Source organism: Rhinolophus sinicus, linkage group LG05, assembly GCF_036562045.2.
Source record: "Rhinolophus sinicus isolate RSC01 linkage group LG05, ASM3656204v1, whole genome shotgun sequence".
Lineage (NCBI taxonomy): Eukaryota > Metazoa > Chordata > Mammalia > Chiroptera > Rhinolophidae > Rhinolophus > Rhinolophus sinicus.
Genome location: NC_133755.1, coordinates 81,130,278 through 81,157,688, shown reverse-complemented (window position 1 = coordinate 81,157,688; position 27,411 = coordinate 81,130,278). Strand labels below are relative to the sequence as shown.

At 55.0% G+C, this 27,411-nt stretch overlaps 1 protein-coding gene and 1 long non-coding RNA gene across 2 annotated transcripts in view; one reads left to right on the top strand and one right to left on the bottom strand.

Moving 5' to 3' along the window:
- Positions 1-9,531, bottom strand: part of ITPR3 (inositol 1,4,5-trisphosphate receptor type 3) — a 62,964-nt gene extending 53,433 nt beyond the window's left edge. The window contains exon 1 of the mRNA XM_074332805.1: positions 9,106-9,531. Coding sequence (XP_074188906.1) covers positions 9,106-9,194 — 89 coding nt within the window. The 5' untranslated portion in view covers positions 9,195-9,531. The remainder of the gene's footprint in view (positions 1-9,105) is intronic.
- Positions 9,532-23,877: 14,346 nt separating this feature from the next.
- LOC109450947 (uncharacterized) lies at positions 23,878-25,970 on the top strand. The gene is made up of 3 exons (XR_002137900.2): positions 23,878-24,084; positions 24,562-24,797; positions 25,611-25,970. It is a non-coding gene; the product is annotated as an uncharacterized LOC109450947 (long non-coding RNA).
- Positions 25,971-27,411: the final 1,441 nt, after the last annotated feature.

Here is a 27,411-nt window from a genome sequence, read left to right as displayed (position 1 = left end):
GTAAGCAGGCAAGCCCTTATCAGATGGGCTGCAGGGGAACCTGAGGCCAGAGGGAGGCCCGAGGCCGGGACACCTGATGGGTAAGTTTTGAGGGAGGAGGGGCCTCGGAGGTTCAGGCCCGAACTTGTGTTCCCGGCAGACCCCGGAGTGCGCCCCCAGACGATGCACTAGGGCCACTGGGCCCCGCCCCCTACAACAGAGCGAAACTCGCCCGCCCCACGTGCAGCCGTCGCCCTGGCCTGCCTCTGACAGCAAGTCGAGCTCGGGATGCTGGAGACGCTGGGACACCGCCAGAGGCGCCCGGGGGCGGGGTGGGCGACCTGCCACCTGCGCACGCACTTGCACTTCCTCCCCTCTGGGGTTCGGCCGTCCACGGAGGGCTGCCCCGGAGGAGGGCTGCCCCGGAGGACCCCTCCCCCTCCCCACCCGGTGGCACCCAAGCCCACCTCCCTTCCTCTTGGGGGCACCTGTTTATTAAACTAGCGTGGCACAGGTGCTGGGCTTCAGGTAACGCACCTGGCTCCCTGTAACCGGACCCGAGCTCTCCAGGGGCAGGTGGCTGCATCGCTTCACTCTCCCGTTTCCTGAGCTCCTCCGCCTCCACCCAAGGTCCTGCCAGCCCACCAAGCTCACCATCTCACCTTTGCATCTTGCACACCCCGAAACCCCACCGAGTCCCACCTTCTGGAAGGCGGCGCTTAAACTCTTGCAGAGTTCCCGGCCCATTCCCACCACAGGCATCACCCCTCATCTAAAGGCAGGTGGCACCCCAGCCTGGATTGCATTAGAAAAACTGACCCTCCAACGTGTAGAACACATTCTAATTTATACATCGTTTTTACATCCAATACCTCATGCCATTCTTACCACAGTCCAGTATGAGGTTCACAGAGTAGAAGGTACCCAGGTCACATATACAACCCAGGCCACCATCCACTCAATAAAACCTCACTCAGAGCAGATTATGCATTGGGTGTGGTCCCCACCACAGAAGATCTTGCCCACCATGCCGGTACCCGGTACTCTGAGGACAGCAGCCATGGCCTACACCCTTGAATTCCCGCCCCCTTGCAGGACCCTCAGAGGAACTGGTTGACAACTGCTCTAGAAGGGTGTGGAGGGCACTGTCCCTGAAACGCCCTTCGGGTCGGCACCCAAGACTTCGGTCTGAAGGAGAGAGAAGGTCAGATGCATACAGGGACCTGGGTGGCTCCATTCTGCCCAGGCTGGACTTTGAGATCCAGGTGGGAGCCATGGAGAAGGCAATGGGCGGGTCAGTGCTGTCTGGAAAGATTAGATAAGGAGGAGGAAGGAGGGAGCTAGGAGTGGGGTGGGAAACTCGCAGACAGGCCAGAATCAGAGCTTGCACCTGCCACGCCTCCATCGGAACAGCTCCGGATGAAGAAATCACGACTGGGCAAATGCCGGAGGGACCCTAGACAGCCCCTCCCCAATCCAGCTCAGAAACTGAGGCATGGAGCGGGGAAATGAGCAGAGCCGGTCACACAAGTTAGGAGCAGCCAGCTCCAGACCCCAGGTCTCCTGACTCCCAGCCCAGGGCACTGCCCACCACCCCACAGCTCTAGGATAAAGCCAAGGAAGACGGCGCCCTATGCAGGCACTGCCAGAACACAGGGATTGGCTGGTGGTGGATGGGGGGGCCTTAGAGTGCTCTTCTCCAGATACCCAAAGTCACACCCACTAGATAGCAGTAGAGAGGTCTATTGGGAGAGGAACCCAAGTTCACTGGCTGGGATCCCTGGCTCATCACAGAAAAGAAATTCACTTCAGCAGCCCTGCACAAAAATCCATTTACTTAACCTCTACTATCTTTCTTTACCAAGGATCCACCTTGTGCTACCCAAGGGAACACACAGTATATGGAATTTCAAACCAAGCATGCCTCATCCCTTCAGACAGCTTAAGCCTAGAAAAGACAGTAAGCCACCCGCTCAGAGACCCCCAAGGGTCTCACCAGCGAGGAATGGAGGTGGCAACAATGACTGAACTTAGCCCAATAGAAATAAAAATCCCTGGCCCGTGTGCAAACCTCCAGGTCACTGAATTTCTGACTCTCAGGACTGGCTGGGCTCTGGTAAGTCCTAGGGTCTCAATAGGGCTGCTGGGAACACGGGAAGACATATGTTAGGCCAAGGAGAAGAGGGAGGGAGCAGGAGAGATAAGAGGGAAAGCTGAGACAGAGGAGTCCGACCAGGGGCTGCCCAGCCAGCCCTCGCCTTACACCTTGGCCTTGGCTTTGCAGGGCCCACGCTTTTCTCCTGGCCTCCACAACCCGGCACTGGGCTCTCAGCCTGTCCTACTTGACATGGTCACTGAGGCGACAGGGGCTGCAGCAGGACAGGCCCTGACATCCAGCCAGCCCAGCTCCCAGCCTCCGTGCAGCTCTCTGGGCAACAGCAGCAAGCGCAGCCCTCACGAAGCCAGCAAGTGAGAGTCTACAGAAAAACTAACCCGTCTCAGGAACTCAGTATCATGGTGGGAAAGAAAGAGGCGGGGGCAGAGCACTGTTTTAGATTAAAGGAGATTTAATTAAGAAGCATAAGAATTAACTGTAACATGTGGACCTTGATTGGATCCTGAATTAAAGAAACCAGTGGTCAAAGATAGACTGAGGACAATGGGGCACATCTGACTAAGGACTGGGCAGTGGGTGCTGTTACGAAAGTATTAGCTGGTGTGCTACCAGTATTATGGCTACACAGGAGCATATCCTTATGTCTTAGAGATGTATAACGAGTATTTAGAGGTAAAAACATGCAATGTATGTAATTTACCGTAAAACGCTTCAGCAAAAAAGAGATGTAGCAAATACGGCAAAATGTGGACAATTATTAAATCTAAGACATGAGCATATGGGTGTTTTAAACAGTTCTCTCTACTTTTCCTGAATTATATTCACCCATCAGGCTGGTGGTGACGGGCCAAAGTGACAGCGTAGGTAAGGCCAGCGCTAACTGTAAAAGCTCTATAAAATCTACCCATTGCCATCAGCAGCAGTGTCTCTGAGGTCCAGACTTAATTGTCCTTCCTATGACCTGTATCACCCATGTCTAGACTCACCCTAGAGAAGACGGCTCTCCTGCAGACTGGAGGAAGGGGTGATGGCTGGCTGAGTGATTTGCCAACCAAATGTACACAGGTGTCTCCCAGAGCACCTGCAGCTGCCCCCAGGCTGAGATTTATGAGGCCTGCCTCTCCTGGCTCTGCCCACCTGCCAGCCAAAATACTTTACACACCTTCACACACCACTGTGATCATTCTCCCCACTCAGTCTCCTGCCAGGTGTCCCTCCAGCTTGCCTGTCCAAGTGGAAACCCCTCTACCATTCGTCCTCGCCCAGCCCCATCCCACATCCTGGGCTCACGGTTGTCAAGGCCCAGCCTCATTTCTGCCCCCACAGCCCTGGTGTGAAAGGCCCTGCAGCCTCTACTCCGATGATCTCTGCTATGTGACACCAGCAAGTCATTTAGCTTCACTAAGCCAGGGGTCCTCACTGCAGGTACAAATGCTGGGTACCACTGCCACTCCTGGCATGACCAGCGTGACACACTTGGGGGCTCAGGGCTCACATGGAATGAACTTAGTGCAGACTTGGGCTCTGCTCTCCGCCCCTCCCCCCAGGCCTCCTTCCCTCCTCTCTCACAGTCCCCACTTCCAGGGAAGAGCCTCCCAGCTCAACATGGGCTGAAAGAGGGAGAGCAGGCCTGGGGCTGGACAGCAGGGACTCCAGGGGTGTGCTCAGGAGTAATCGAAACCCAGAAACCTCCCCCTAAGCTGAGAGCAGAAAGCTGGTATGGCCCCACCCTAAAATCCAGCACATCACCCCACCCCCAACCCCAGACAGGGCCCCACCCACCCCATGGCCCCACTGGGCCAAGCGGGGAGGGGATGTGGGGTCAGGAATGTAGGGCAGGGCAGAGTGAGAGTAAGTGGCTGCAGCGGATTCTTTAGGCGGAGGGAGGCGTTGTGTATAGCCTGGCCCCTGGAATCCCGGGGAGGAATCTAGGGGCTGACCCTATCCGCACAAGGCCTCTCTCCACTTCCCCTCCCCACGACGGCCACCACATCCAACCTCCAGGACAGAGGCTGGTCTTACTCCCCCTACCCCCTAGCATAACACTCTCAAACTTGTCACATAAACTGGGCCATACCCCGAGGCACAGGGTCCCTGTTTCCACCACCTCCACCGCCAGAGAAACAAGCAGAATTAGAGAGAGCCTGTGAGATAAAAGGTGTGCCTTCCTTCCCTTTGATCTCAGAATTCCACTTCTGGGAATTTATCCTAAGAGGATAACTGGACAAGTGCTCGGGCATGTACAGACTAGGGTGTTTAGTGTGGATTGTCTGTAATGGCAAAAATTTAAAAACAGCCTGAATGCCCAATACTAGAGTTGCTTAAATAAATTCAGCTACATCATAGCAGGGGATGCTATGCAGCCCTATCAGTGGTGTGCTGGCATGGGAAAAGACAGCTTAACGTATCCCCAAAAAAAGGCAAGGTGCAAAGCCCTATGTGCAATTTCATATCATTTTGTAAACGTTTATTTGTTAAGTAAAAGGTCTAGAAGGTCCACATACAGGATGTGAATATAAGTCACAGTGGTGTTGCAGACAATTTTTATTTGAGTTTTCCAGGTTTACTCCATCGAGCAGATACTGTATTTTAATCAGAAAAAAAGTATGTATTTTCCAAACACGAGTTGCAAGGATTGGCTCAGCGGAGGCCAAGACCCTGCCTTGGGGCACAGGACAGGGGGAGTCCAACATTTCATTCCGGTGAAATCACAATTAAGTGAAAGCCAAAGGGCAGGTCTGAAATCTGCTCTGGGGGAATGCGGTCTGCACGAGTGCCCCCTCCTGGAATTACATGTGTCACAGAGACTTAAGGCTCAAAGGGCCCTGACAGACTATCTCTCTCTGACAGCTCCTCACTGTGCAGACTAGACCAGGCTGGAACTCTGTCTCAATCACTACTGATTCTTCATTGACTAGAACAGTGACACATAGTAAGTGCTCGATAAATGTTTGTTGGATGATTTAATGAAGCCTGACGAAGGCTGAGATGGGCCCTCTGGACCAAAGGGCTGGCAAACCCAACAGGTAGGCTTCCTCATAGCCTGTCAGCTGGGGGCCCTCAGATCAGGGATCCCAGCCCCAGGCACCCATTAAAATCACCTGGGGAGCTTTTAAACAATCCAAACCTCACACCCCAGTCCTAGAAATGTTGATACAGCTGGTCTGAGGAGGGAATTGGGAGCTGAATTTTTTTTAAGTAACCCCAGGGGATTCTCAGATGGACCTTAGAGGATTCCAAGCTGAAGGAAACACACGCTGAGAAAGCAGGGCCTTGCCAAAATCACCCAGTGAGTTAGTGACAAAGCAGGAGAGCCATGCCCCTGACCGTCCACATTTGTTATGTGCCACTGAGTCAGCTCTGACCCCTGGAAACCCGACGAATGAGTGATGTCCACACTGTCCTGTCTTCAACAGCCCCTCAGCTCCTGCAGACTCACACCCGTAGCTCTTATGGAGTCAGTCCATGTCCTACGTGGTCTTTCTCGTTGCCTGCTGCCTTCTATTCTTCCCAGCATCACTGTCTTTTCCAAAGAACTCTGCCTTCCACATTTTCTAGGTGCTGACCTCCAGTGCCCACCCTCCTGGGGAAGTGGCTCAGGGTGCAAGATGGACAGGGAGCCCCAAAGGGGGGCCCTCATAACCCTCCTCCCTGTGATCACCCAGCCCTGGGTGATACTGGTCCGGAGGCCCCGAGAGCCGCCAAATGGTGCTCCGAGGCCCAGGTGTGGGTGGCAGAGGCACCGTGACAAATGTTGTGAGGTCAGTTTCAAGAGCAGTTCACCTGCACTCCCCACCTTACATCCTGTGGTACGAGGCCACCCCCTCTGGGCACCCAAAGAGGTCTTCATGGGATTGGATGTGAGAGTTGGAGGGGCCCACATTGCACACTCAGGGCTAGTTCCGGCAGCCACTGGCCCGGAGCCACATTAAATCCTCCACCTTTGGCTGGCCCCATCAGGTGCTCCAGCCCTGGCTTCTGCTGCCTCCCACCAGGGGAGAGGGACGAGGCAGGGGCCTGGCCACGCTCTCCTGCCAAGAACAGGAGTGGGCCTGCTTTGCTTTTCCAGCCAAGGTCTCGAACTGCTCCGGCATCCACTCCCCAGACCCCTCCCGTCCTTCCAATCGGGAGTTAATGTACAATCTTCACCCAGAGCTCTAATTATCCAGGCAGCTCTAATTGGCCTCCTCCACTTGGCCCTGCAGAGCCTGGCTGGGATCCGAAGGCTGCCCTAGACTCCCTCCTCCACCACTGGCCCCCCCTTCCCACCTCCCAGCGGAACCAACCCCTCTGCCCTCCAAGACTGCCCCCGTCTCCAACACATTCATTTCATCCAGCTCTTACTGGGCACCTCTTGGACACCGCGCGTTGGGCTAGCCTGGGAACTCAGTCAAATCAGCCTCCAGGGTTCACAGACACGGGCACCAACAGCCAGGTAGAGGCAAAGGGGGCCAGAGTTGAAGATGGAGGCAGAGAGGTCCTGGCGAGGATGGAGCAGAGAATCACTTAGAGCATCTCGCCCTCTAAGGCACCAGATCCCCTGGGGTCAGCATGCAGATTCTGATTCAGCAAGACAGGCAGGAGTGTGAGATTCTGTTTTTCTAACAAGCTTTCGGTGACGCTGACGCTGGACCGAGGACTAGACTCTGAGGAGCTATCACTGACTCTAAGTTCTGAGAAGTTAGGACGCACAGCTCCCTTATTCGCCACCTAGTCCCCAGTTGGACATGCTGAGTGGATGAATGGTGTAATTAATCACTTAATCCTGGCAATGTGCCCTACAGAAAAACTTCCAACTAATTGTAAAACAACACAATTAACACCAGAGAAGAGTTTGTATACGGCAGTGAAAAGCACAGAGGGAAAAGGGTTAATTCTGCTGGGTTGGGTGGAGGGTGGGAGCTCTCAAAAGAGGCCACTTTGCTAGGTCTTAGAGGGTGGGTCCGATTTACCTAGGTGGAAACCTGCTGAAGGGCAGGCAACACAGGAGCAAAGGTAAAGAGACTGTGAGCATGTGGGGTAGGTTCCAGGAACTGGGAGCAGTGTGGTGCACGTAGGGGGGCGGGGGTGTGAGGGGAGGTGAAAAAATCCTGAAAATTAAATTGGGGCCGCACATGCTGGTGTTAGAATGCCAGGCTGAGAGGGTGGGCATCCATCAGTGGAAAGTCAGGAGCTGTAGGGGGTGTTTACACAGAGTACCAGCACCCTGGAGTAGGGGGCCTCTCAGAGGTCACCTGGTCCTGCCCCAGGCTCAAAGTGCACTGGAAGAAGCAATTTTCTGGGGCAGGAAGGGCCAAGGCAGGAGAGAGCTATGTTAGGAAGCAACAGAGAGAATCCTTGGAGGGATGAGGCCTGTGGGGAGGGTCGAGGAAGACTGTTGCCCCTGATTCAGCTGGATCTCACATCACAGGTGCTTAAAACCACCTACTGTGTGCCCAGCCCTGAGCCAGGCACAAAGCAACAAGAAGAATGTGATTTCTCAAAAGCCTCCAGTGCTGTTCAGACACGAGGACAGGGGCTTCCACCATTCGCCCCACGTCCCCCACAGCCCTTACATTCTCTCCTCCTCCCCTCAGCATTACTACAGGTGTTTTCTGTGTACCTACTAGGTGCAGGCCCTGAGCTGAGGGGTAGCTAGGGCCCTGGTCATTGCTAGGGCAGGGGGCATGCCCACATGTGCCTCCCCCCCCCCATCCTCAGGGGAACTGAGCAAGAGAAGTCAGGTCTAGTGGGGGAGGGGATGAGAGGCCTGGAGGGTGCTGCGAAGTAAGGAGAGTGGGTCTGCTGGGATTCCTAGAGTCCGGACAGCAGAGCCAGCCTCCAGCCCCCACAGTCCTGTTGGATTCCCTTTGCTGCCCAACGAAAGCTAAACTCCCAGCAACCCTGGGAGACACCCAAGGAGCCAGGTGTCTCCCACCTCCCAGCTCAGGCTTAGACAGGCCAGGTACAGAGTCAACCCTGGGCTGAGGGTGCTGGGGCTGTCCTCCAAAGCCCCAGGGAGGCACCTGGTGGCTGGCTGCTGTCCAGAGAAGTAGTCAGCAGAGGAGAGTGGATTCATCCTAAAGGGCAGCTGCGGGTGGTGGGGAGGATGAGACAACTTAACACAGGTCTCCAGACTGAAAATGGGATGAAGGTAGCAGGCCCTGCCCTTGGGCCTGGCTGGGGAGATGGAGAAAGCACTCTATCCCTACCCTCAGCTCATCCAACTGCTCCTCTGAGGAGAACCCATTCCCTCTGCCTAATTCCTCTCCTGCCCTCTCTCGGCTTCTGGCCTGGCCCTCTCCCACGACTTGAATTGATTCCCTGTTTATCCAACCCAGACCTTGGGGGGTGGCGGCCAGAATTAATTAATGTTTGTAAAGTGCTCCAGAGATTCTGGGACCAGGGACCCAGGGGCGCCAGATGAGCTGCGCAGGAAATTGACAGGGAGAGGCGGGGAGAAGGGGGGCAGCCGGCCAGGACCTGGGACGCCTGGAAGAGGAGACACTCCTACTACAGGGGGCAGGGCAGGAGAGAGCTACGAGGAAAAGGTGCAACCTCTCAAAGGTATGCCAGGTGCCTAAACAGAGGATTCTGGGCTCCAGGCTGCCCTACCTCCCCGCCTCCCCCCCCCCCCGCCCCCACAGTCTGCCTCAGCCCCAGAGCTGGTCACGTCCAGCCCGGATGCCTTTCTCCGAGTCAGGCCCCAGGCACCCACCTGCCCCCGCCCCGGGACCACCTGCAGAGGAAGTCTCTCCGCCCCGTCTGAAGAAAGGCGGGCGAGCGCACCAGGGTGGAGACTTCGCAGAGGAGGGCGCCTCCTGCCAACTCCCGCGGAGCATCGACTCCTACCTGGGCAAACATCTAACTTCCTTTCTCTAAAAGCAGGAGGGGAATCGTTCCCCCCGCTCCTGGAAGCTGGGGACGTCCGGGTCCTCTGTCGGGGGCGGCCGGCTGGATGCACGCAACTAGCACCAGGGCCCACCGAGCCCCCTCCCCGTCTGCGCCCCCCTCGAACTCGGCTCACTCACCCCAAAGTGCTGATGAAGCCATTGACGGAGCCCTCGGCGTACAAGGAGACGATGTCTCCGATGTGAAGAAAGCTGGACATCTCGCTCATGGCTGCGGCACTCGGGGAGCCGGGGCGGTGGGGGCACCCAGGGGTGCACGGCTGGGCTCGGTTCGAAGCACGGAGATGACCGAGGGGCCGGAGTGGGGAGCGTCCTCACCTCGAAGCAGGGCGCACGCCGCGGCCGGGGCGGGCTAGCGGTCACCGGAGCGGAAGGCGGCGCAGCGTGGCCAAGAGCCGGCGGTGAGGAGGTGGCCACGTCTTGGCGCGCCCGCCGCCCGCCCGCGGACCCGGCCCGCGCGTACCTGCAGCGTAGAAGGAGCAGGAAGTCTGGGGCCGTCACATACACATGCAAATCCCGCCCGGGAGGCGTGGAAGCCACACCCCAGCTGCCCCCCCCCCGCACCCCGCGCGGCCCGCCCCCGGCACCCACGTGCACTGGCCCGCCTCCGGCGCCCTGCGCCCCCCGCGCGTCCCGGCCCAGCCTCCCGGACGCGGAGCGAGCCGCCTGCCCTGCGAAACTCCGAGGAGTCCTGGGTTCCAACAGGCTCCCCTGGACGGAGTTCCAGCTCCCGGGAACCGCCACCCCGGGAGGCCCAGCCGTAGTGGGGGCTGTACGCCCTCAGGGTGCCCCGGATCATCTACTCCTCGGATCGCTGGGAGCTGGTGTGAGCCGCGCGCGGAGGACCCGGTAGCGCCCTGGCCGTGGCCGCCCTCTGGCCACCGCGTGGTCTCCGCGCCCAGCTGAGCGCCGTCTCGCGCCCACAGGCGCGCTCATTCCTTCGGAGCACAAACCGAGATTCATTTTTCTCAACGTGAAAAGCCTTTTCATTGCACAATAGAAAGTGCTCGGACTTCGAGGGGAAATGAAGCAATGGGGTGGGTTTTGTTTTTTTCTCTCCGCATTCCTGTGTACAAAGAGATCCAACTTCCGAATCAGTTCAGCCTCTCCCTCTCCAGGAGTTGGCTCCCAAACTCTTAGCTCTTTCGGTCTTTCTTTTTAAAAAGGGAGGAGGGGGCGGGGGCGAAAGCTACCTTCGCTAGTTACTTGCGCACCTTGCCAACAATGACAAGGCTGGTGCCGGCCTTTGGGAGTGACCCGCTGCGTTGTCGCCGCCAAGGTCTAGCTTACGAAGCCCTGCCCTCAAACTCACGTCCTCAGCTCGCCTATTTTCTGTCCTGTTCCCCGGTGTTTTGCTTCCTAGTCCTTTTATTTGAACTCCTGGCATAAAGTGCCCACTGCCACCCACATTCGATCACATTTACTTCCTTCCGAACCCCCCCACCCCGACTTCCTGGGAAGGGGGAGGTTTGTCCCTGGGAGAAAGGGAGGAGGGGACTGGAAGACTGAAGTAGGAAGAAGAGACCTGGGAGGGGTGAGGCAGCTAAGAGCAAAGAGACAGCTGCTGACTCAGGGGGAGGGAGAAAAGAGTCCCTGGGTGTGTGGCTTTCTCACAAAGACCCCTAGAATGTGGGAGGGGGAATACCTCCAGAATTGCTGAGTTCAGTGTTTCACAGTTTCTCACCAGGACCCACAGTAACAAGCTTTACATCAGACCAATCCACACCTTCATCTATATATAAACAAAACAATAGTTTCACAAAACAATACATACCCTTATGACCTGTGATGCACTCTGATATTTTCTGTTCTATTTCAGTGTTTTGTTTTTTAATACCGATTGTGACCAACTAAATTGCTTTTTCAAATGTACCAAACGGGTTGTAAACTGCAGTTTGAAAAACCTCATCCAGACCAGTCTGCGGAAAAGAAATGACCAAAGCCCACAGAAGGAACATCAAACCTCAAGGTCATACAGCAGGTTCATGGCAACCACAGCGCAAAGCCCGGCCCCTGACTCTTCTCTCCAATACCCTGCACTGCACTGGAGCCACAGCTGTCCACCCCGGGAGCCCTGCTGCAAAGGGCCAGCCCCTGGAACAGCCTCACTAGCTCCCAGAAGTCCGACTTCCACTGACTTCCTGGTAGGTAGAAACATATGCATTCATGCCATAAGCATGTATTGAAGGCCTACTATGTGCCAGGCCTCTTCTGGGCACCAGGTTCTGATCAAGCCATCAACCCCAGCGCAATTGTCTGTTCCACTTCCCCAGACAACAAGGATGAAGAGGGACATTCTGGAAATATCCTCTCCAGTGGCCAGACTCAGGACACGTGCCTTGCTTGCCCCAGCCACATCCAGAAGTCCATGTCCTTCCTCTCCTGAGACTCAAAGATGGTCCCATAACCAGCCAAGGTCACGGCCAAGAACGGGGGTCAGGCCTAGCTCACCCAAAGCACATGCTGCCGCTTCTCCCTCCACCCCCAACCTGGAAGTGCTCTGAGCCTCTGTCCCTCCACCAGCCAGGAGGACCCAGAGCAGGGAGCATAACTCCCATCCGACTGAGAAGTCCTCATCAGGACACCACTGCCAGCCTCCCGCCACGCACACTGCTTCTAGGTATTTTTCTGGAACATAATGTACCATGCAGCGTTCCTAGAGGAGCAAGCCCTGGGCTTGAGGCCCTGGTCGTCTGCTTCTACCAAATCAACTCCACTGGAAGGCATTTATAGATCTGGGTCCTCAGTTAGAGTTTGGTCAAAGAAAGGTTCAGTTGGTTAAAAAAGAATTTTAAGAAACAGACGCTACAGCTCCAGTGAGTTCACTCCCTGTTCCCCTGCTTGAAACCCTCCTGCGTCTCCTCCTCACCCACGGAATAAAGTCTACAGGCCTTAGCTCAGCACTCCAGGACCTGGTCTGTCCCAGGGGGAGACAAAAAAGGTTGCCCCTCAGGGAGGAACCATACTGTTGTTAACCTAAAAATAAAAAGCCTTTCAAAGTGAGAGGTAACAAGCATTTATTTGAGGTCAAAAAGAATAGCTATTCAGGAAGCATTGATTCATGCAGAAGCCCAGATAATGTTCTGATTAGGAGACAAAGGCAATGGTTATTCATGAAAAAGGGGAGGGGAACAATTCCATCAATAGGAGGAAGGCATTTTCTACTGGTTCAGATAAGCTAACAGAGTGACACTAATTCTAAATAATGTTTTTAAGTTTCAGTTTTCATCAGTCCAGTAGTCATCATATCTGCTTTCTTGTTATCTTTGTGAACAGTTCTCTGGGAAACGAGGTTACTAAGACCCAGGCCTTGTTTTGCCTTGTTTTTTAACAAATTCCAAGGTTTGAGGCATAAGACGTGCAAGGCAGTTCCTCTGTCATGGCAGCTCCTGCTCCATTTTAAAGCAGCTTAGTTTATATTATTGTTTACCCAGTCAACTGCTCAAGAGCGCAGGCTCTGGCTCTCATAGGCCTGGGTTCGAGTCCCAGACCTGCCACTTTCCAGGGACCGTTCTCTCAGCCTGTTTTCTCATGTATTATATGGGGAGAGTACGGTCTGGACATGTGAGGGAAGTGGATGAAGCCCGCGGTACAGCAGCCCAGGCTGGGAAGGACTGGGGGTGTTCATTCTCATTTCCCCAGGACTTTATCCACTTTTGTCCCTGTTCCTGGGCTCGTGCTGTGCCCTCCACTCTTTTATTTCCCATGGTCAGAATAAAGCCCCCTCCCCTGAGGTACTAGAGTACCAATCTTTTTTTTTTTTTAATTGGGGAATATTGGGGAACAATTTTTCCAGGACCCATCAGTTCCAAGTCAAGTCGTTGTTTTCAATCTACTTGTGGAGGGCGCAGCTCACTGGCCCACGTGGGAATCGAACCAGCGACCTTGGTGTTATGAGCACCGTGCTCTAACCATTGAGCCAACCGGCCGCCCTGGAGTACCAATCTTATAAGTATTTTTACGAAATACTTTAAGAAGTAATAGTAAGTAAAAAATAATATATTAAAAATATAGTGAATGCTTTGTACCTTTCCTCCAGCTTTGTCAAATCTCAATGTTTTGCAAAATTTGGTTTCAATACATATATTTTTAAAGACTAAACCTTAAAAATTCATTTGGAGTTCGTTATGCACTCCTTCCCAGTGACATTTCCCATCCCCTCCCCCAGAGTCAACCACTGTCCTGATTTGGGTGTCATTTCATTTAATTTTATGCTTGTACCACAATATGGATGTATCCACAAACAGTGATGTTATACTCTGCAGGGTTTTACATTTTATATAAATGGTATCACCCTGTGTGTATCCTTTGAAACATGGAGCTGCCGTGTGTGATAATCCACTTCCTGACCACGTCACAATTTGTTTATCCATTTTGTTGCTGACCATTAAAGCCCTATGTTAGCTTTTGCTATCAAAACAATGTTGCGATAAACGTTCTTGTCTCTTTGTTCCTACACCAGTGTCTCTAGGGCAGTGTTCAAATTATGGATTGAGGCGTATTAATGAGTCATGAAATCAATTTAGTGGGTGAAGATCAGCATTTTTCAAACTCAGAATTGATTAGAAAATATCAACGTGCATCATATATCACCAGGGTAACTATTAGGGTAAAAGTTGGGCCTGTTGTGGGTGATGTGTGTATCCTGGAACACAGTGTATGCTTATTGAGGGTACCTGTCAATAAGTTTTAAAAACTCTTCTCTGGAATGAGAACTTAGAACGTGGAATTGCTGAATCTTCGGGAAGGTGCGTTGTCAACTTCTAGAATTGACAAATGACTCTCCGAAGTGGCCTTTCTAACTCATCCTCTCACCAGCCACTAGAAGTGTGACCCCCTCACCAATACGAGGTACTGTCAGGCTTCTTAATGTGGAATGTCTTATTTGCCCCCTAGCAGAGAATGTAACATGGGCCATCTTGAATTATAATGTTCTCTCCTTTTTGGCCTCCCCAGTAGACCATGAGCTCCTGGATGGAGGAGGCTGTGTGCACTGCATTTTGTGTCTTCAGGCCAGGCTGGGCACGTTATAAATCTACCTTAATAAATCTGAGTGGAATTGAACTGTCAAGGAGAAAGAGGGTGGGAAAAGTATACAGAGGGTGCCAAAAAAAATGTATACACATTTTAGGAAAGGAAAACTGTATTAAAATTGTAATATTCAATATATACCGATAACAAAAGATGAATAAAGTCACATTTGATTTCTGCAATTACAAGAGGTGCTCAAAGTGGTTACCATTGGCGTTCAGACACTTCTGATTATGGCGAACTACTGCTTGAGCAACATTGACCAAAATATCCACTTCTATACATTTTTTTGGCATCCCCAGTATAAATTATACCAGGAGATAAATGGAGATTGTGACAGTCACAGCTTGGGGTACCCCAGGTGGGAGGTGGGGGGCTTTCAGAAATGCTATAAGCAGTTGGAAAGGAGAAACTGACCTCTCCTGAGTGGCTTGAGTTGGGTACTGTTAAGCTTGGGCCAAGCGCAGGCCCAGGAGAGAGGCTACCACCATCTGCATGGCAAGTAGTCTGCCTGGTCTAGGCCCCCAGCTCCTGGCTGGGTGTCTCCCAGCACCCACCAGCCCCACCTCCCAAGGGAGCCTCTCCTAGCAAGAAAACAGAAGCAATGGGGAGCTCTGGTCCGAAATCTCAAACTCAGGATTCACAGGAAGCCAGTGCTTACAGGGGCCTCTAGAAAGGGAAACAGAGGGGCAGGGGCTGGGTTGGGGGCCGGTAATTACTTTTTACCATATCTCTTATTTAAACATTTGAATTTTGGACTATATGGATATATACCTATAACCAAAAAGAAATAAAAATGTTCACAGCATCACCCCCAAGCTCCAAGAACCAGCAGAAAGACCTCCAGGAAATCCACTTGCTCACTCTCCATCGAACCTGAGCCGGAGCAGGAGAGGGAAGGAAGGGAATTTCTGCTCAGACCCTCTCCCTGGACTCCAACGAAAACAGTGCGTGTGGAGGGGGTGGGGGTCGGTACAAGACTGAATTGGAGTATGGGGAGGGGCTACCAGCTCTGAATCCTACACTACCCCCATCGCCACCACAACGGCCTTGCGGAGACGTACTCCCAGTTCCCCAATGTGGCTGCACAAAGTACAGGCCTCTCTGGTCTCAGGTTCCTCCTCGTCAACAGAGTTCACATGGTTTTCAACCTTGGCTCTGGCTATTCTTTAAGCTCTGTCTGGCCCTCCCCAAATGGAATTGGGAAGAGGAGACCTCCTCCCCTTCCCCACCCCATGCTAGCTGTGCCATCTCGTAGTTTGGGGCAGATAACCAACAGGGAGTTCTCAAGGCCTTTTCATGCCCCTCACTCGATATGGCAGCAGAGCCAGGAGAGGCAGGGCGGAGTCAGGCCAGGACTGACTCAGTGCAGCAGCCACCCAGCCCGGTCACCCGCCGTGGGTGTGGTGCCAGCCCAGGCCTGCTGGGGTTCCCAGAGAATTCCTTCCCCATGCCATAAGTGGCTCTGGGCGGGCACCCCAGCCCACAGTAACCGCTTAGCCACAGCCAGGGCTGCCCGCTCCAGGAGCTTTCACTCTCCCTCATACATTCACTCTCCCTCATACACTCTTACACACACACACACACACACACACTTACATATACACACACACTTATACACACTCACACACACTCTCACATACTCACCCTCTTGGGAAGTCTGAAGGAGACAGAACTTGTTCTGTTGGTCTCCACCCCACCCCCACTCGCCAGCCATCAGTGCCATATCTATTTATTCAGACATCGCTGACTACATACCACATGCAAGGGACTAGAGGGGAAGCAGACTGCAGCAATGCTCTGCTAAGCCTAACACGTGGCCTGGGCTGGGAAGGAACAGATAAGGCAATCTGTCGCTGGGATTCCCTGTGGTCACGAAAGAAGGCGTCATCCCCCTTCTCTTCTAACTTTGGCCTCTCAAGAAAGAAGCCTCCTGGTTCTGGAGTCCTGAAACCAAGGGCCCCACTCCTGGTCCTTGCTCTTCCTCTGTCCTGAAGTGGCTGGCAAGTAAGATGTGACCCTCCCTGGCATCCCCACAATTAGTGAGAAGCAGAAATCCTGGAGCAAGACCAGCCACTCGCCAGCTATACAGGGGCGCTGCCCAGCGTCCTGGACCTCACTGTTCTTGAGTGAAAAGTAAGAATACAGAGCTGTGTTAGTGAGACCCTGGCAGGAAACTGCCAACACATGCCCAATGGGTGACTGAAGAGAGGTTAATAAATGGATGGACTTGCAGAGCTGTGGGCAGGGTTAAGGGCCTAACAAGGGAGGTACAGAGCCCTGGAGCCAGCAACTGCAGAGCTGGTACCACCCCAGCCTGCAAAGGAGTCAACAGAACAAACACCAGGCACCTCTCCCTGCTCCTGCCCTCCGGGTCTGACCTACTGGTGCCTCCCACTGGCTCAGAGGGCAAGGGAGCCCGGGGAATTCAGGCCACAGAGGTCAGCCTCCCTGGACACAGCGCGAGCACAGAAGAGTGGCCAGTGGACCCGGAGGGGTGAATGGAGAATATCTAGCATAAGTAACTACTTTGTAGAACACTCAGCTCAGTCAGCAAATACTCTCTGTAATCGTCTTTGTTTGCACAGTTCTCAGGGTTCTCAATAAAGAGAAGTGCTTGAGATCTAAATAAATGACAATCTGATGGTGGAATTTTGCTTTATAGGATGACCAAGGAGGGAACATTGATGAGGCAGAAGATTTTCTTGAGCTCTTCACAAATCAGGCCTCCGCATCCCCTCCCCGGCTGAACAATCCATTATTGAGTGCCTGTTGTACCCACTGCCCAGGAGGAGTCCAGGGGCCTGGGCTGGGCTGCACACCCCGCTGAGTTCCAAGTCTGAGTTGGGAAGCATTGGAGGGTCCAGTGGAGGCCCTCTGATTCAGTTCCCAGTTGCCTTGTGAGGTCACTTCATCCTGGTGCCCAGGTTAGGACCTTGGCAGGAGCCCCTGAGAAGACAGGAGGCCTTGGGCAATTCCATTTCTTTCTAGACTCCGGAGGGGGGCACTGCTCCATGAGGAAAGCTGCCCAGGCCTCTGCACCTCACCTGTCAGCAAGGGAGGCAGGTTGGGGGCAAGGGAACATCAGCCTGTGATCCTTTTGGGAAAGGGAGGAGCATGACAAACCTCCCCGGGCCGGGCCGGAGGGGGGTGGGTGGGGTGGGCCAGAGCCCAGCAGGAGCAGCCTTTGTCTGGCAGGACACAAACAGGATGACGTCAGGTGCACCTGGGCTGGGCCCGGCCTCCAGTTGCGCCCCACACCCACCTTGGCAGGACTGAGGCCCTGCAATCCGTCCCTTGCCCAGGCTGCCTGGCCAAAGCTTGGGAGGGCTGAAATAAAGGGGTTCACCCACCAAACAGGACCTGCTCCTACACCAGGTTTGCCAGCCTCTGTTTCTGGATCGTTCAGAAGAAAGAGGTTGTGCAGCAAGGGGTGTGCCATGCCCTTCCACGAGGGCAGGGAGGGGTCACAGCCAAGGCGCTGCAGAGAGGAGCGGGAGAGAAAGGCCTGCTGTTTGCCCAGGAGCAGAGCAGACACTGGGGCCCTTGTGCTGGGGCAGCGGGGGAGGCTGCTGGCCAGATGGAGAGCAGCCGGGGGAGAGAAGGGATTCCCGGGCTGAGCAATCAGCTTCTTCCTCCCACACCCCCTCCCAGCTCCTGGGCCAGCCCAAGAGGAAGCCAGGAGCCTTCCCCGGGCCTGGTGAAGTGCAGCCCCCACTCCCACCCAGACAGCAACCCCCGGATGCTGCCTTCCTGAGGCCTGAATGCTGCAGAAACCCTCCGGGTCTGGGACTTCAAACCTGGCCAGTGTTTCTCTGGAAGGGGCGCTCCTGGTCTGGAGCGAACAAACCCAGCTTTGGACCTTTGCGGGCAAGCAGTCCGGAGAGGAGGGCTGCATTCAGCCACTTGACGAATATTGCTTGAGTCTGTGCTGTGTGCTGGACACTCTACACGCAATAGGATGAGGGCTCCCCGAGGGCCTAAGTGCCATGGTCACCATGGGCCCGGCCCCGGCCCCTGCCCCGCTCCTTCCTTTGGTTGGCATTGCCATCATTCTACACCTTCTCTAACTGTAGCCACTCCCGGGAGTGGCCCCCAGCACCTCAGCCAGCCCTCAGTATTTGTTCAGGGTTGGCTGGGGGAACAGAGAGGAAGGCTCCCCAAGGCAAGGCCCTTTGGGGCTGGAGCCAGAAGGGGAGGCAGTAATAATCAGCCATTGCCCACACCTGCTGCCCACTCCTAGGGGGCGCTATGGCTGCATTCATGAAGCTAGTCTGACCTCATCCCTTTTGCCATTTTACAGATGAGGAAACTGAGGCTCCCAGAGCTGAGGGGACTTGACAGCAGTCAAACAGCAAATGGATCCCTCCCAGTCTACAGACAGGAAACGGAAACCAGCTATCCATTAGATTGGTGGAACTTGTACAGCTAGTAAGATGTACAAACAGATAAGGAAATCTCAGGAGGTGAAGGGATTTGTCCAATGTCACACGACTAATCAGTGACAGAGGTAGGACTCAAACTCGGGCCTGCCTGACCCCAAAGCCTGTAGGCTTCATCTTCACTCTGTAGAGGGTCACAGACAGGGAATCTGGGAGGGGATCTTTATTCACTCAGGAGTTAGGCCCACAGAGGGCTGTTCCTTTGCCCTTGTGGACCCTGCCAGAGCCCCTCATTGGTGGCTGGGGAAGCCTCCTAACTGGGACAGGGACCCCAACGAGGCCTTTGCCTCCAGCCTCCACCTATAGCTGTCACCTAGATCTTTCCTCTGACTGCATCTTCCAGCGGGAGCTAGCCTGGCTCCCTCAATTCTGGCACGGTGGGCCTCCACACCCAGGATGGGTTCTCTCAGGTACCAAGGTCTGAGCGCCACACGAAGGCTGCACCTGCCCTGACTCCAGCACCAACCATGATTCATTAGCATGCTCTTTGTCCCAAGAGACAACATGCACAGCAGGAGGAAAAGAGGTTAGACAGCAGGAAGGACTTCCAGGTTGTCAGGGATGGGAGCTAAGGAGAGTGGGTGACAAAGGTTGTGGAGTTCTTTTAAAAAAGAAATATTCCAGGCTGCCTGAGAAAAAATCTAAATTAGGGCTTTCCAGACTAATTAACTTCCTTAGGCTTCTCCAGCTCCCTCCCCTCAGGGCCTGAGTGCTAGGAGTGGGAGCTGGAAGGTTACCTCCAAAACCTGTTCAGACTTCCAGCCAGGACCACACCCAGCAGCTCACACTGTCCCCTTTCATAGCTACTAAGAATTAGCACTTACAGTACACGTACTACCGTCCCTTTATGTCTCTGCTCACTTAACCTTCACTTAGCCCTATGGGAGAACCACCGTTATTATGTCCACTTGAATGATGAGGAAACCAAGGCCCAAGGCCTTTTCCAGGACGCTCCATCTTCCCAATGTCTGTTCATTCTTCAAGGCTCAGTTTAAATGTCCTCCTTTCCCAGAGGTTGTGCCAAGGACCTCTGCTCTCCCTGCGGCAGTCAACAACGTGTAGGGACCACCACTGTTTGGAGCCCAGGCTCTCCAGGACAACCTGCCACTTCCTAGTTCTTGACCTTGAACAAAGGACTTTCCCTACACCTCAGTCTCCTTATCTGTCAAATGGGGATAATGCATTACCAACCATAGAGGATCATGGTGAGTGTTCAGCAAGATAAGCAGACATCTTGACCATTTCCTGGCACAGAGCAGATGAGGCCCGTTGTCATTACTAAATCTATGACATATACTCTTTGATTGGCACTTCAGCATCCTAACTGTTGATTTCACTCCCAGGCCCGACTCTAAGCTCACTGAGGACTCATCTTGATATCTCTGTCTTGGTTTGGATTCCCTACGATGCAGACCCTGAGACAAAGACTCGAGGACACATACATTAGTGGAGTTGACCACGTTAAATGCCAATCAAGGAGTGGAGAAGTGAGACAGGAAAGGGATAGATGCCAATGACGGATGCATTGTCCACCCAGTGACCACCAGGGGCAATTGGAGCCCAGTCCCTCCAGGGAGATGGGGAGCCGGGTCAGTTTCTGACGTCCCACCACCAGTCAGTAGTCCTAGTATGGACTCAAACCCCACCACGTCCAAAGCCCCAGCTTCCCACAGCTCTGTGCTCTGACAGAGTATCACATCCTCATCCAGCGCCAGTCCTGCTCAGCCAGCAGACTGGGGACAGGAGGCCAAGCCTTGGAGACATGGGGTGCCGGGGGCTGAGGGCAGAGCCTGGTTGAGGGCCAGCATGGGCACAGAGGTGGGCATCAGACACACCCTAGTCCTGGCCAAACAGGAGGGACCAGGGTGGAGGTACCACTTAGCAGCTCATCTGTCAGGTGTTTGGCTGGTGGTGGACATCAGGGTAAGCCAAGCACCTCCTGGGGGGGAGGGTGGGCAGCCTGCCCCAGCTCCCCTTCGGTAGTCGCAGAGCCCAGGGAGCCATCTCCGGGCTTTGGGTCCAATCCAGGAGAGTTCATCCTGGGAGTCAAGGTGGGAAGGGGACTAGGAGAAGAATCAGGAAATGTATGGGGCAATGTTCTGACTACTATTGCTGCATAACAAATTATCCCAAGCTCAGTGGTGGGAAACAACGGCCATTTTATTCTGCTCCAAGTTTCATGGGTCGGGATGGGTTAGGAATTAGGGAAGGGCCTGGCTAGGCAGTTCTCACCTGGGCTCTCATGTGATTGCTCAGATGTTGGCTGGGGCTGGAGTCTCTGAAAGGCTCAGGGGGCTGGAGTCTCTGAAAGGCTCAGGGGGCTGGAGTCTCTGAAAGGCTCAGGGGGCTGGAGTGCAGGATGGCTCCTTCCCATGGCTGACAGGCCGCGTTGGCTCTGTGGGAACTCACCTGGGACCGTGGATATGAGCAAGTCTGCGTGGCCTCTCCAGCTTGGCAACCTCAGGGCCGTCTGACTTCTTACAGGGAGCTGGCTTATCCCAGAGCAAGTGTCCTAAGGGAAACAGGTGCAACCTGTGTGGTCTTTTATAACTCAGCCTCCGCAGTCACATGGTGTCACTGCCACTGTACTTTGTTGATGGAGGCAGTCATAGCCTTCCCCGATTCAAGGGGAGAAGGACAGAGACCCCTCCCCGAGAGGAGGGCCAAAGGATGCTGGGCCATATTTGAAAACTATCACAGGTGACATCTCAGAACAGGGCTCTCTCCCCACATTAACTGGGACCTCACAGGTTATAGGCCCTGGGGACACCAAGGCCCTCAAGGCAGCAGCCAGCCTACATATGTGAAGGCTCAGGCCCCGAGAATGCAGAGCTCTGGCCTCAGCCCTCGCCTCTGCCCATCCTGCCTGTCTGTCATGGGGAAGGCCAAGGAGTCCTCCGGCCCTGAGGCCCAGGGCAGGTCAGCAACCTGGAGAGGTATGCGATGGGGTGTGGGAGTGTGTGTATGTGTGCGTACAAGCACTTGCAAGTGTCGGTGATGTGAGAGGGTGACTCTACCCTCTAGAAGATGCTGCGCTCTGTAACCAAACTCCCCTCCCCTGGGACACACGTTTTGCAGGTACTGTGGGAACACAGAGGCAGGACCACTGGGAGGAAGGGGCTTCAGGAGGGAGGGAGCAAGTCAAGAGTGTTATGAGTGAGAAGGAGGTCTGTGGGGGGAGGGGCTGGGACTCTGGTCCTGGGGTCTCAGGGTTCAGGGCTTGTGACAAGCTGAGCTATGATCAATGAACAGAAACCATTGACAGCTGCCCACTGACATGGTCACCACTGAAACACCCGCAGAGAGAGGGGGTGGGGCACTGGGGTGGGGTGTCAGGGAAGCCTGAATAAATCCACCCTCCCAGCCCCTCCTTGAGGCTAAGAGGTAAGACTCCCCTTTAGTACCCAGCCTGTCCCCGTTGTCCCTGAAGCTGCTCTAGGCTTCCAGCCCCATCTAACACCATAGCACCCCAAGGCAAAGTGGCCCAGGCAGGCCAGTGTCCCTGTGCGTGGCAGCCTGTCACCCAGCCTCCCTCCTCCCCACCAGGGCAGAGACTCATTCACAGCTGTACTCCTGATGGGCTCTCAGTAGAGATTTGCTGAATGAGTGGGTGCGTGGTGGGGTTGGTGGTGGGCAGGGGTCTGCCCTGGCCCCTGGCCCCTGGCCCCTGGCCCCTGCTCCTCTGTGCCATCTCCAGGCGGGTGGCGGCCATTGCCCACTCCAGAGCCTTCCCAGGCCCTCAGGCACTTCCTGAGCAGCAGGACACGTCCTGCCCCGCATGCCTCTGGAAGGAGGCAGCTTATCAAGGGGAAAGGACACTTTGTTCAGGCCTGGCCATCTGCCTGGGCTGGGGCTACCATGTCCACGGCCAGGCGGGCAGAGCAAGGCACTGCCTGAAGGAGGGTCCCAGTGAACAAACGAATGGGGCTGGGGGGTGGGGAGGAGCAGATGAACATGGTTCTGTGCCAGGACCCCGGGCCCTCTCAGAGGTCCACTCAGGCCCTCCCTTCCATCCTCAATTCTACCTGCCCTCCATTCCCCTCCTACAGCTCTGACTCCTGGTGGAGTTTTTCACTCACTCTATTTATTCATTCATTGAAGCAACACTTAAAGGAACACTGGGTATGTGCTAATGAGGTTCTAGGCCCTGAGGACACAGGAGCAAACAAGACAGGCAACAGTGCCTGCCCTCACAAAGCTTAGATTTCAGGGGCCGGCCTGGTGGTTCAGGCGGTAGGAGCTTAGTGCTCCTGATGCCGAAGGCTGCCAGTTCGATCCCCACATGGGCCTGTGCCAGATGGCTCCGTTGGTTGGAGTGCGGGCTCTCAATCACAAGGTTGCTGACTCCCTCCAAGGGATGGTTGACTCCCACAAGGGACGGTGGGCAGTGCCCCCTGAACTAACAATGGCAACTGGACCTGGAGCTGAGCTGCGCCCTCCACAACTAAGATTGAAAGGACAACTTGACTTGGGAAAAAAAAAGCTTAGATTTGAGCTGAGAGACAATAAGCACCTAGGTAAATTAAACATATGATAATTTATTTTATGATATGGTGAAAATGCTCTGAAGAAAAATAAAGTGGGACAGAAGTATAGGGACAGGACAAGTTGGGGGGGAGGCAAGGTAGATATTTTTTTAAAACATAGATGGTTAATAAATACCCCCGAGAAGGTGACAGCTATGCAAAGACCTCAGGAGGTGAGGAAGTGAATCACATAAATTCCTCGGGGCAGAGCTTTCAGACAGCGGGAATAGCACGTGCAAAGGCCCTGAGGCAGGAAGGGGCTGAGTATGTCCAAGGAACAGCAACAAGGCCAGTGTGGCCAGAGCATATGGAGCAAGGAGGGCAGCATGAGGTGGGCTTGGAGGCGGAGAGGGAGCAGGATGGTGAGGGGCCTGAGCAGCCCTGGGAAGGACTTCAGCTCTCACTTGGACGATGGGGGGCAGGGTTTTAAAAAGAGGATTTATATTCCAAAATAACAGTAGCTCATATTATCTAGTGTTTAATGTTTCTAAGTATTTTCCTAAACACTGTACACGTATTAACTCATTTAATTCTCCCAATAACCTTTACTAAAGATGAGGACACCCCTGCTGGAGAGGTCTCTACCCATTAGATGCTAGTACCACCACCCCTTCCAAGTTGCCACAAAATGAAACTGTCTGCAGACACTGCCAAATGTCTCCTGGCAGACAGAGCTGTGCCCGGTTGGAAACCACTGCCCAAGGGTCCTCCTGTCCACCCCATATGCCACTGTCCCAGCTCAGGCTCACGCACCTCCCGCTATGACGCCTATGACAGCCTCCTGAATGGCCCCCTGCCCTTCTACTCCGTCCTCCCTTGTACACCTCAGCAGGCCACTCCCCCAGCGTTAGCGTTATCCTTAGAGTCCTGCCCTAGGGATAAATGCCAACCTACTGAGGTTGGCATATGTGCCCCTGACTGCCTCTCCAGGTCTATCCTTGAGCCCCCTGCCCCGCCTGCCCTCCCTCACGCATTCAGTCTGGCACCACCCCTTGAGCCTGCTCTGCCCCAGCCACCACGCTGGACACTGCAGACATGGAGACAAAGCCCCCAGGGCCGGCCTTCCTGTGTGTCTGTCTGTCCAGGGCAGGGGAGAGCAGGTAAACATGTGGATCCCGTTAGACCAGGACTCCAGGAGAAGAGGGGGTGCTGTAGCTGAGCTATACAGGATGGGTGGGGGTGATCGAGGGGAGCGTGGAGGACCTAGCAGTGATGGGCAGTAGCTTTGAGATGGTTGGGACGCTGTGGCTGGGATTCGGGGCCCCAGCAAACGTACTGAGAAAGCAAGTGTGAAGACGGTGTGGATGGCAGGGAGCAAAGGACTGAAGGGGTGAACTGAACAAGCAGCCGGGGGGGGGGGGGGTCCAGGATGTTCCTGGCTTGGTCAGAGAGGTGGGCAGTGGTGCAGACGGCCCCGGCAGGCGCGCCCTCTTCCTTTCCTTCACCTGTCAAACTCCTCCTCCTGCAAGCCCAAATCACAAACGGTGCTTCATCTGAACCCGAGGAATTACTTCCTCCCTCCTCTGTGGTCTCCAAACCTGTGTTATGGCAACATTAGCATCTGATTTTCATTGCAGGGTCTGTTGTTACCCCACACCCCCGACTGGGAATTTCATGCAGGAAGTGTCTTCGATTCTTGGTTGATGGGCAGATTGAACCAAGCTGCCTTCAGCAGAGGAAAGCCCAGCTCCAGCCTGAGCACCGCCCGGGCCGCCGGAGCAGAAACACCCTACAGTTCAGCGGCTCCCAGCCGTTGGCCCAGCCTGTTCTCGACGTGGTGGGGCTGCTGCCAGGACACATTTGCTCTGCCTCGGTGAGCACACACCCTGCTGGTGCCAACCACCTCCTGACACTCTCCTGCCGCCCTCTCGCCTAGTCGCCCATGTGTGACCAGGCCGCCCACTTACCTTCAACAGGCCCTTCCTGCGCCCCAGTCCCCAAGGTCTCCCCTGTCCCCCTCCACCCTCTGGGATGGGGGTGGGGGTGGGGGGGAATTCCAGGCACAGAGTTGCAGGCCAATGGGCTCCCCCTGGTGCTCAAGACCCTTCCCCCCAGCAACCTCAGCCCCCTTTTCATAATAATAACGCCTCCTAAGTGTCCTCCCTGCTTTACTCCTCCCCCTACAGTCTCTTCCCACTCAGCAGCCAAGGCAGACTTTTAAAATGCAAACCACATCATGTTACTCCTCACTGATAAAATAACTCCTTAAAAACCCAGATAGCAAAATACAAGGTCTCCTCTGTCCTTCCTGACCTCACCTCCTGTTACTCCCCCTCCGCCTCATGCCCTTCCAGACACCAGGCCTCAGGGCATTTGCATTTGCTGTGCCCTCTGCTGTCATGCCCTTCCAACACCCCCATTTCCTGGTGGTCCTGCTTACATACGATCTCCTCAAGGAGGCCTTCTGCATCCCATCGCTCGTCTCAAACAGCATTCCCATTATCCTGCCGCAGGGAGACCCCACTGTCTCCCCAAGCAGACAGGCCCAGCTTTGACTCTGCCCACATTTCCCTGGGACCCCCCACCCTGCTCTCCCCACCCCACTGCCTTCCTTTCAGCCACCCCTGTCCCCACAATACCCTCAGAATGGATCTGGTGACTGCTTTTCTTGCCTGTATCCCACCAGGGGTCTAGTGAGCAACAGCAGAAAAACAGAGTGTGGAGAAGAGCCTGTACATGACAGGACCACTGCTGGGCCCTCCGGATAGATCCATCTAGATCTGGGGCAGAACAGACGTTGCTTCCCTGATCCATCCCTGCCCCATGCCCCGCAGCATGCTGGTTTGTGCTGGTTCCTGGAACATGCCCTGGCCCTTCCCCAGGCACGCATGTGAGGCATTTGCCCGTTATCGGGGGCCCAGCACCCCTACCCATCCTGTCCTGTCCTGTGTAACCCCTTAGCGCCTGCCACGAGGATGTCCACGTCATCCTGTCACTGTCCGAGACGCGCCTCGTACGGAAGTGCCCTTATTAAATTCTTGATGTAATGATGCATTCTCAGCCTCCTTCCATCTCTCGGACCTGGGAAATTTTATGTAACAGAGAGGAGAGAGAACAGACAGACACAGAAACAGCGACACACGTGCAGATACCAACAGAGATGGAGGAAGATGGGGAAGGTGATAGAAACTCAGAGGGTGGTGACACTTGGCAAGTTCTCATAGAATGGCTGAACTTAACCCCACAGGCCTAACCAGGGTCACCGGCAGCCCAGTTGGCCCTTTTGAGCAAATTAGAAACAGGCACCCTCTCTGGGTTTCAGAGCCCTCTCACTCTGGAGCCAGGCACCCTGTGCAGGGCCCAGCCCGCACAGCAGGGCATAGCAGCCTCCCCCAGCTATTGGCATACCCAGGAGGGCAAGGCAAGTTTAAGCCAGCCAGTCCTCAGGTCTGACCACAAATGTGTCTGGCGTTCCACCAGAGCCTTTCAGAAACTCCTGTGCTGTCTCCGTGTGGTGGTGAGCCTGAGCCCAGCTGTCTCCACTTGCCCACCGGGCCTCCCCCCACAGCAGGTCCCAGGGCCATGTCAGCCCTGCCTTCACCACTCACGAGTGTCAAGCCAGGCCCATCCACAGAGACCAGCCAGAGCTCTGAGGGACCGGGAAAAGGCCCTTGTGTCTGTGCCAGCTTCCTGCTCCAGCACCAGCCACACCTCCCAGCCTCCCAGCCCTTCTCGGCAGGTCATAGGAAGCCCGGGCGGGCTGGACGCAGAGGTGCCATGACCCTCACTTGACAAAAAGGGAGAGAAAGGTGCACAGGGGAGTGGTGAGCACAGAGCCCCCCACTGAACCAAGGTTTCTGCCCCCTCACTCCTCATAGCCCCACCTCATGGGGTCTGAGGAGCTGATGTGGCCTGTGCATGGCCACTCAGCTCACGCAGGCAGCCAAGGAGCCTGAGCCACCAGCTGGGCCTGGCCTGCCCTGACCTGAGGTGGTGCCTGCCAGGAGCCACTGGCTGGCCCCACCCAGGGTAACTGACTGGGGAGAGGCAGAAGCTCCATTCTGGAGTGCCCTGGGCCCCAGGATTCCCCACTCCAGTGGGCATGGCTGGCACCAGGTTTGGGGGCCTATCAGGAAGGGGAAGGAGGCGAAGTATCCTCATGGGGTCCATGCTGGGTCCGTGCAGGGGAGAGCAGGAGGTCCAGGCAGAGCCAGGGAGCACACAGGCTGCCCTCCAAGGCCCTCACCCTTCCCAACAGCCACCACTCTGGGAGGAAATAATTAGGGCACAGGTGAGTCATATGGTCACAAGGCTGCTTCCTGGCTGACTCAGGGGGACAGTCCAGATGGCCCCTTCCACCAGCCTCCAGCTCAGAGGCTGAGTCAGCGATGCCAGGGGCCCTGGCCAGGAAGCCCAGGAGAAAGCCCCTAGCCCACTCGTGAACCACCTACCCTCTCCGTGTTCTCCCGACTCCAGGTTGGGGGGTA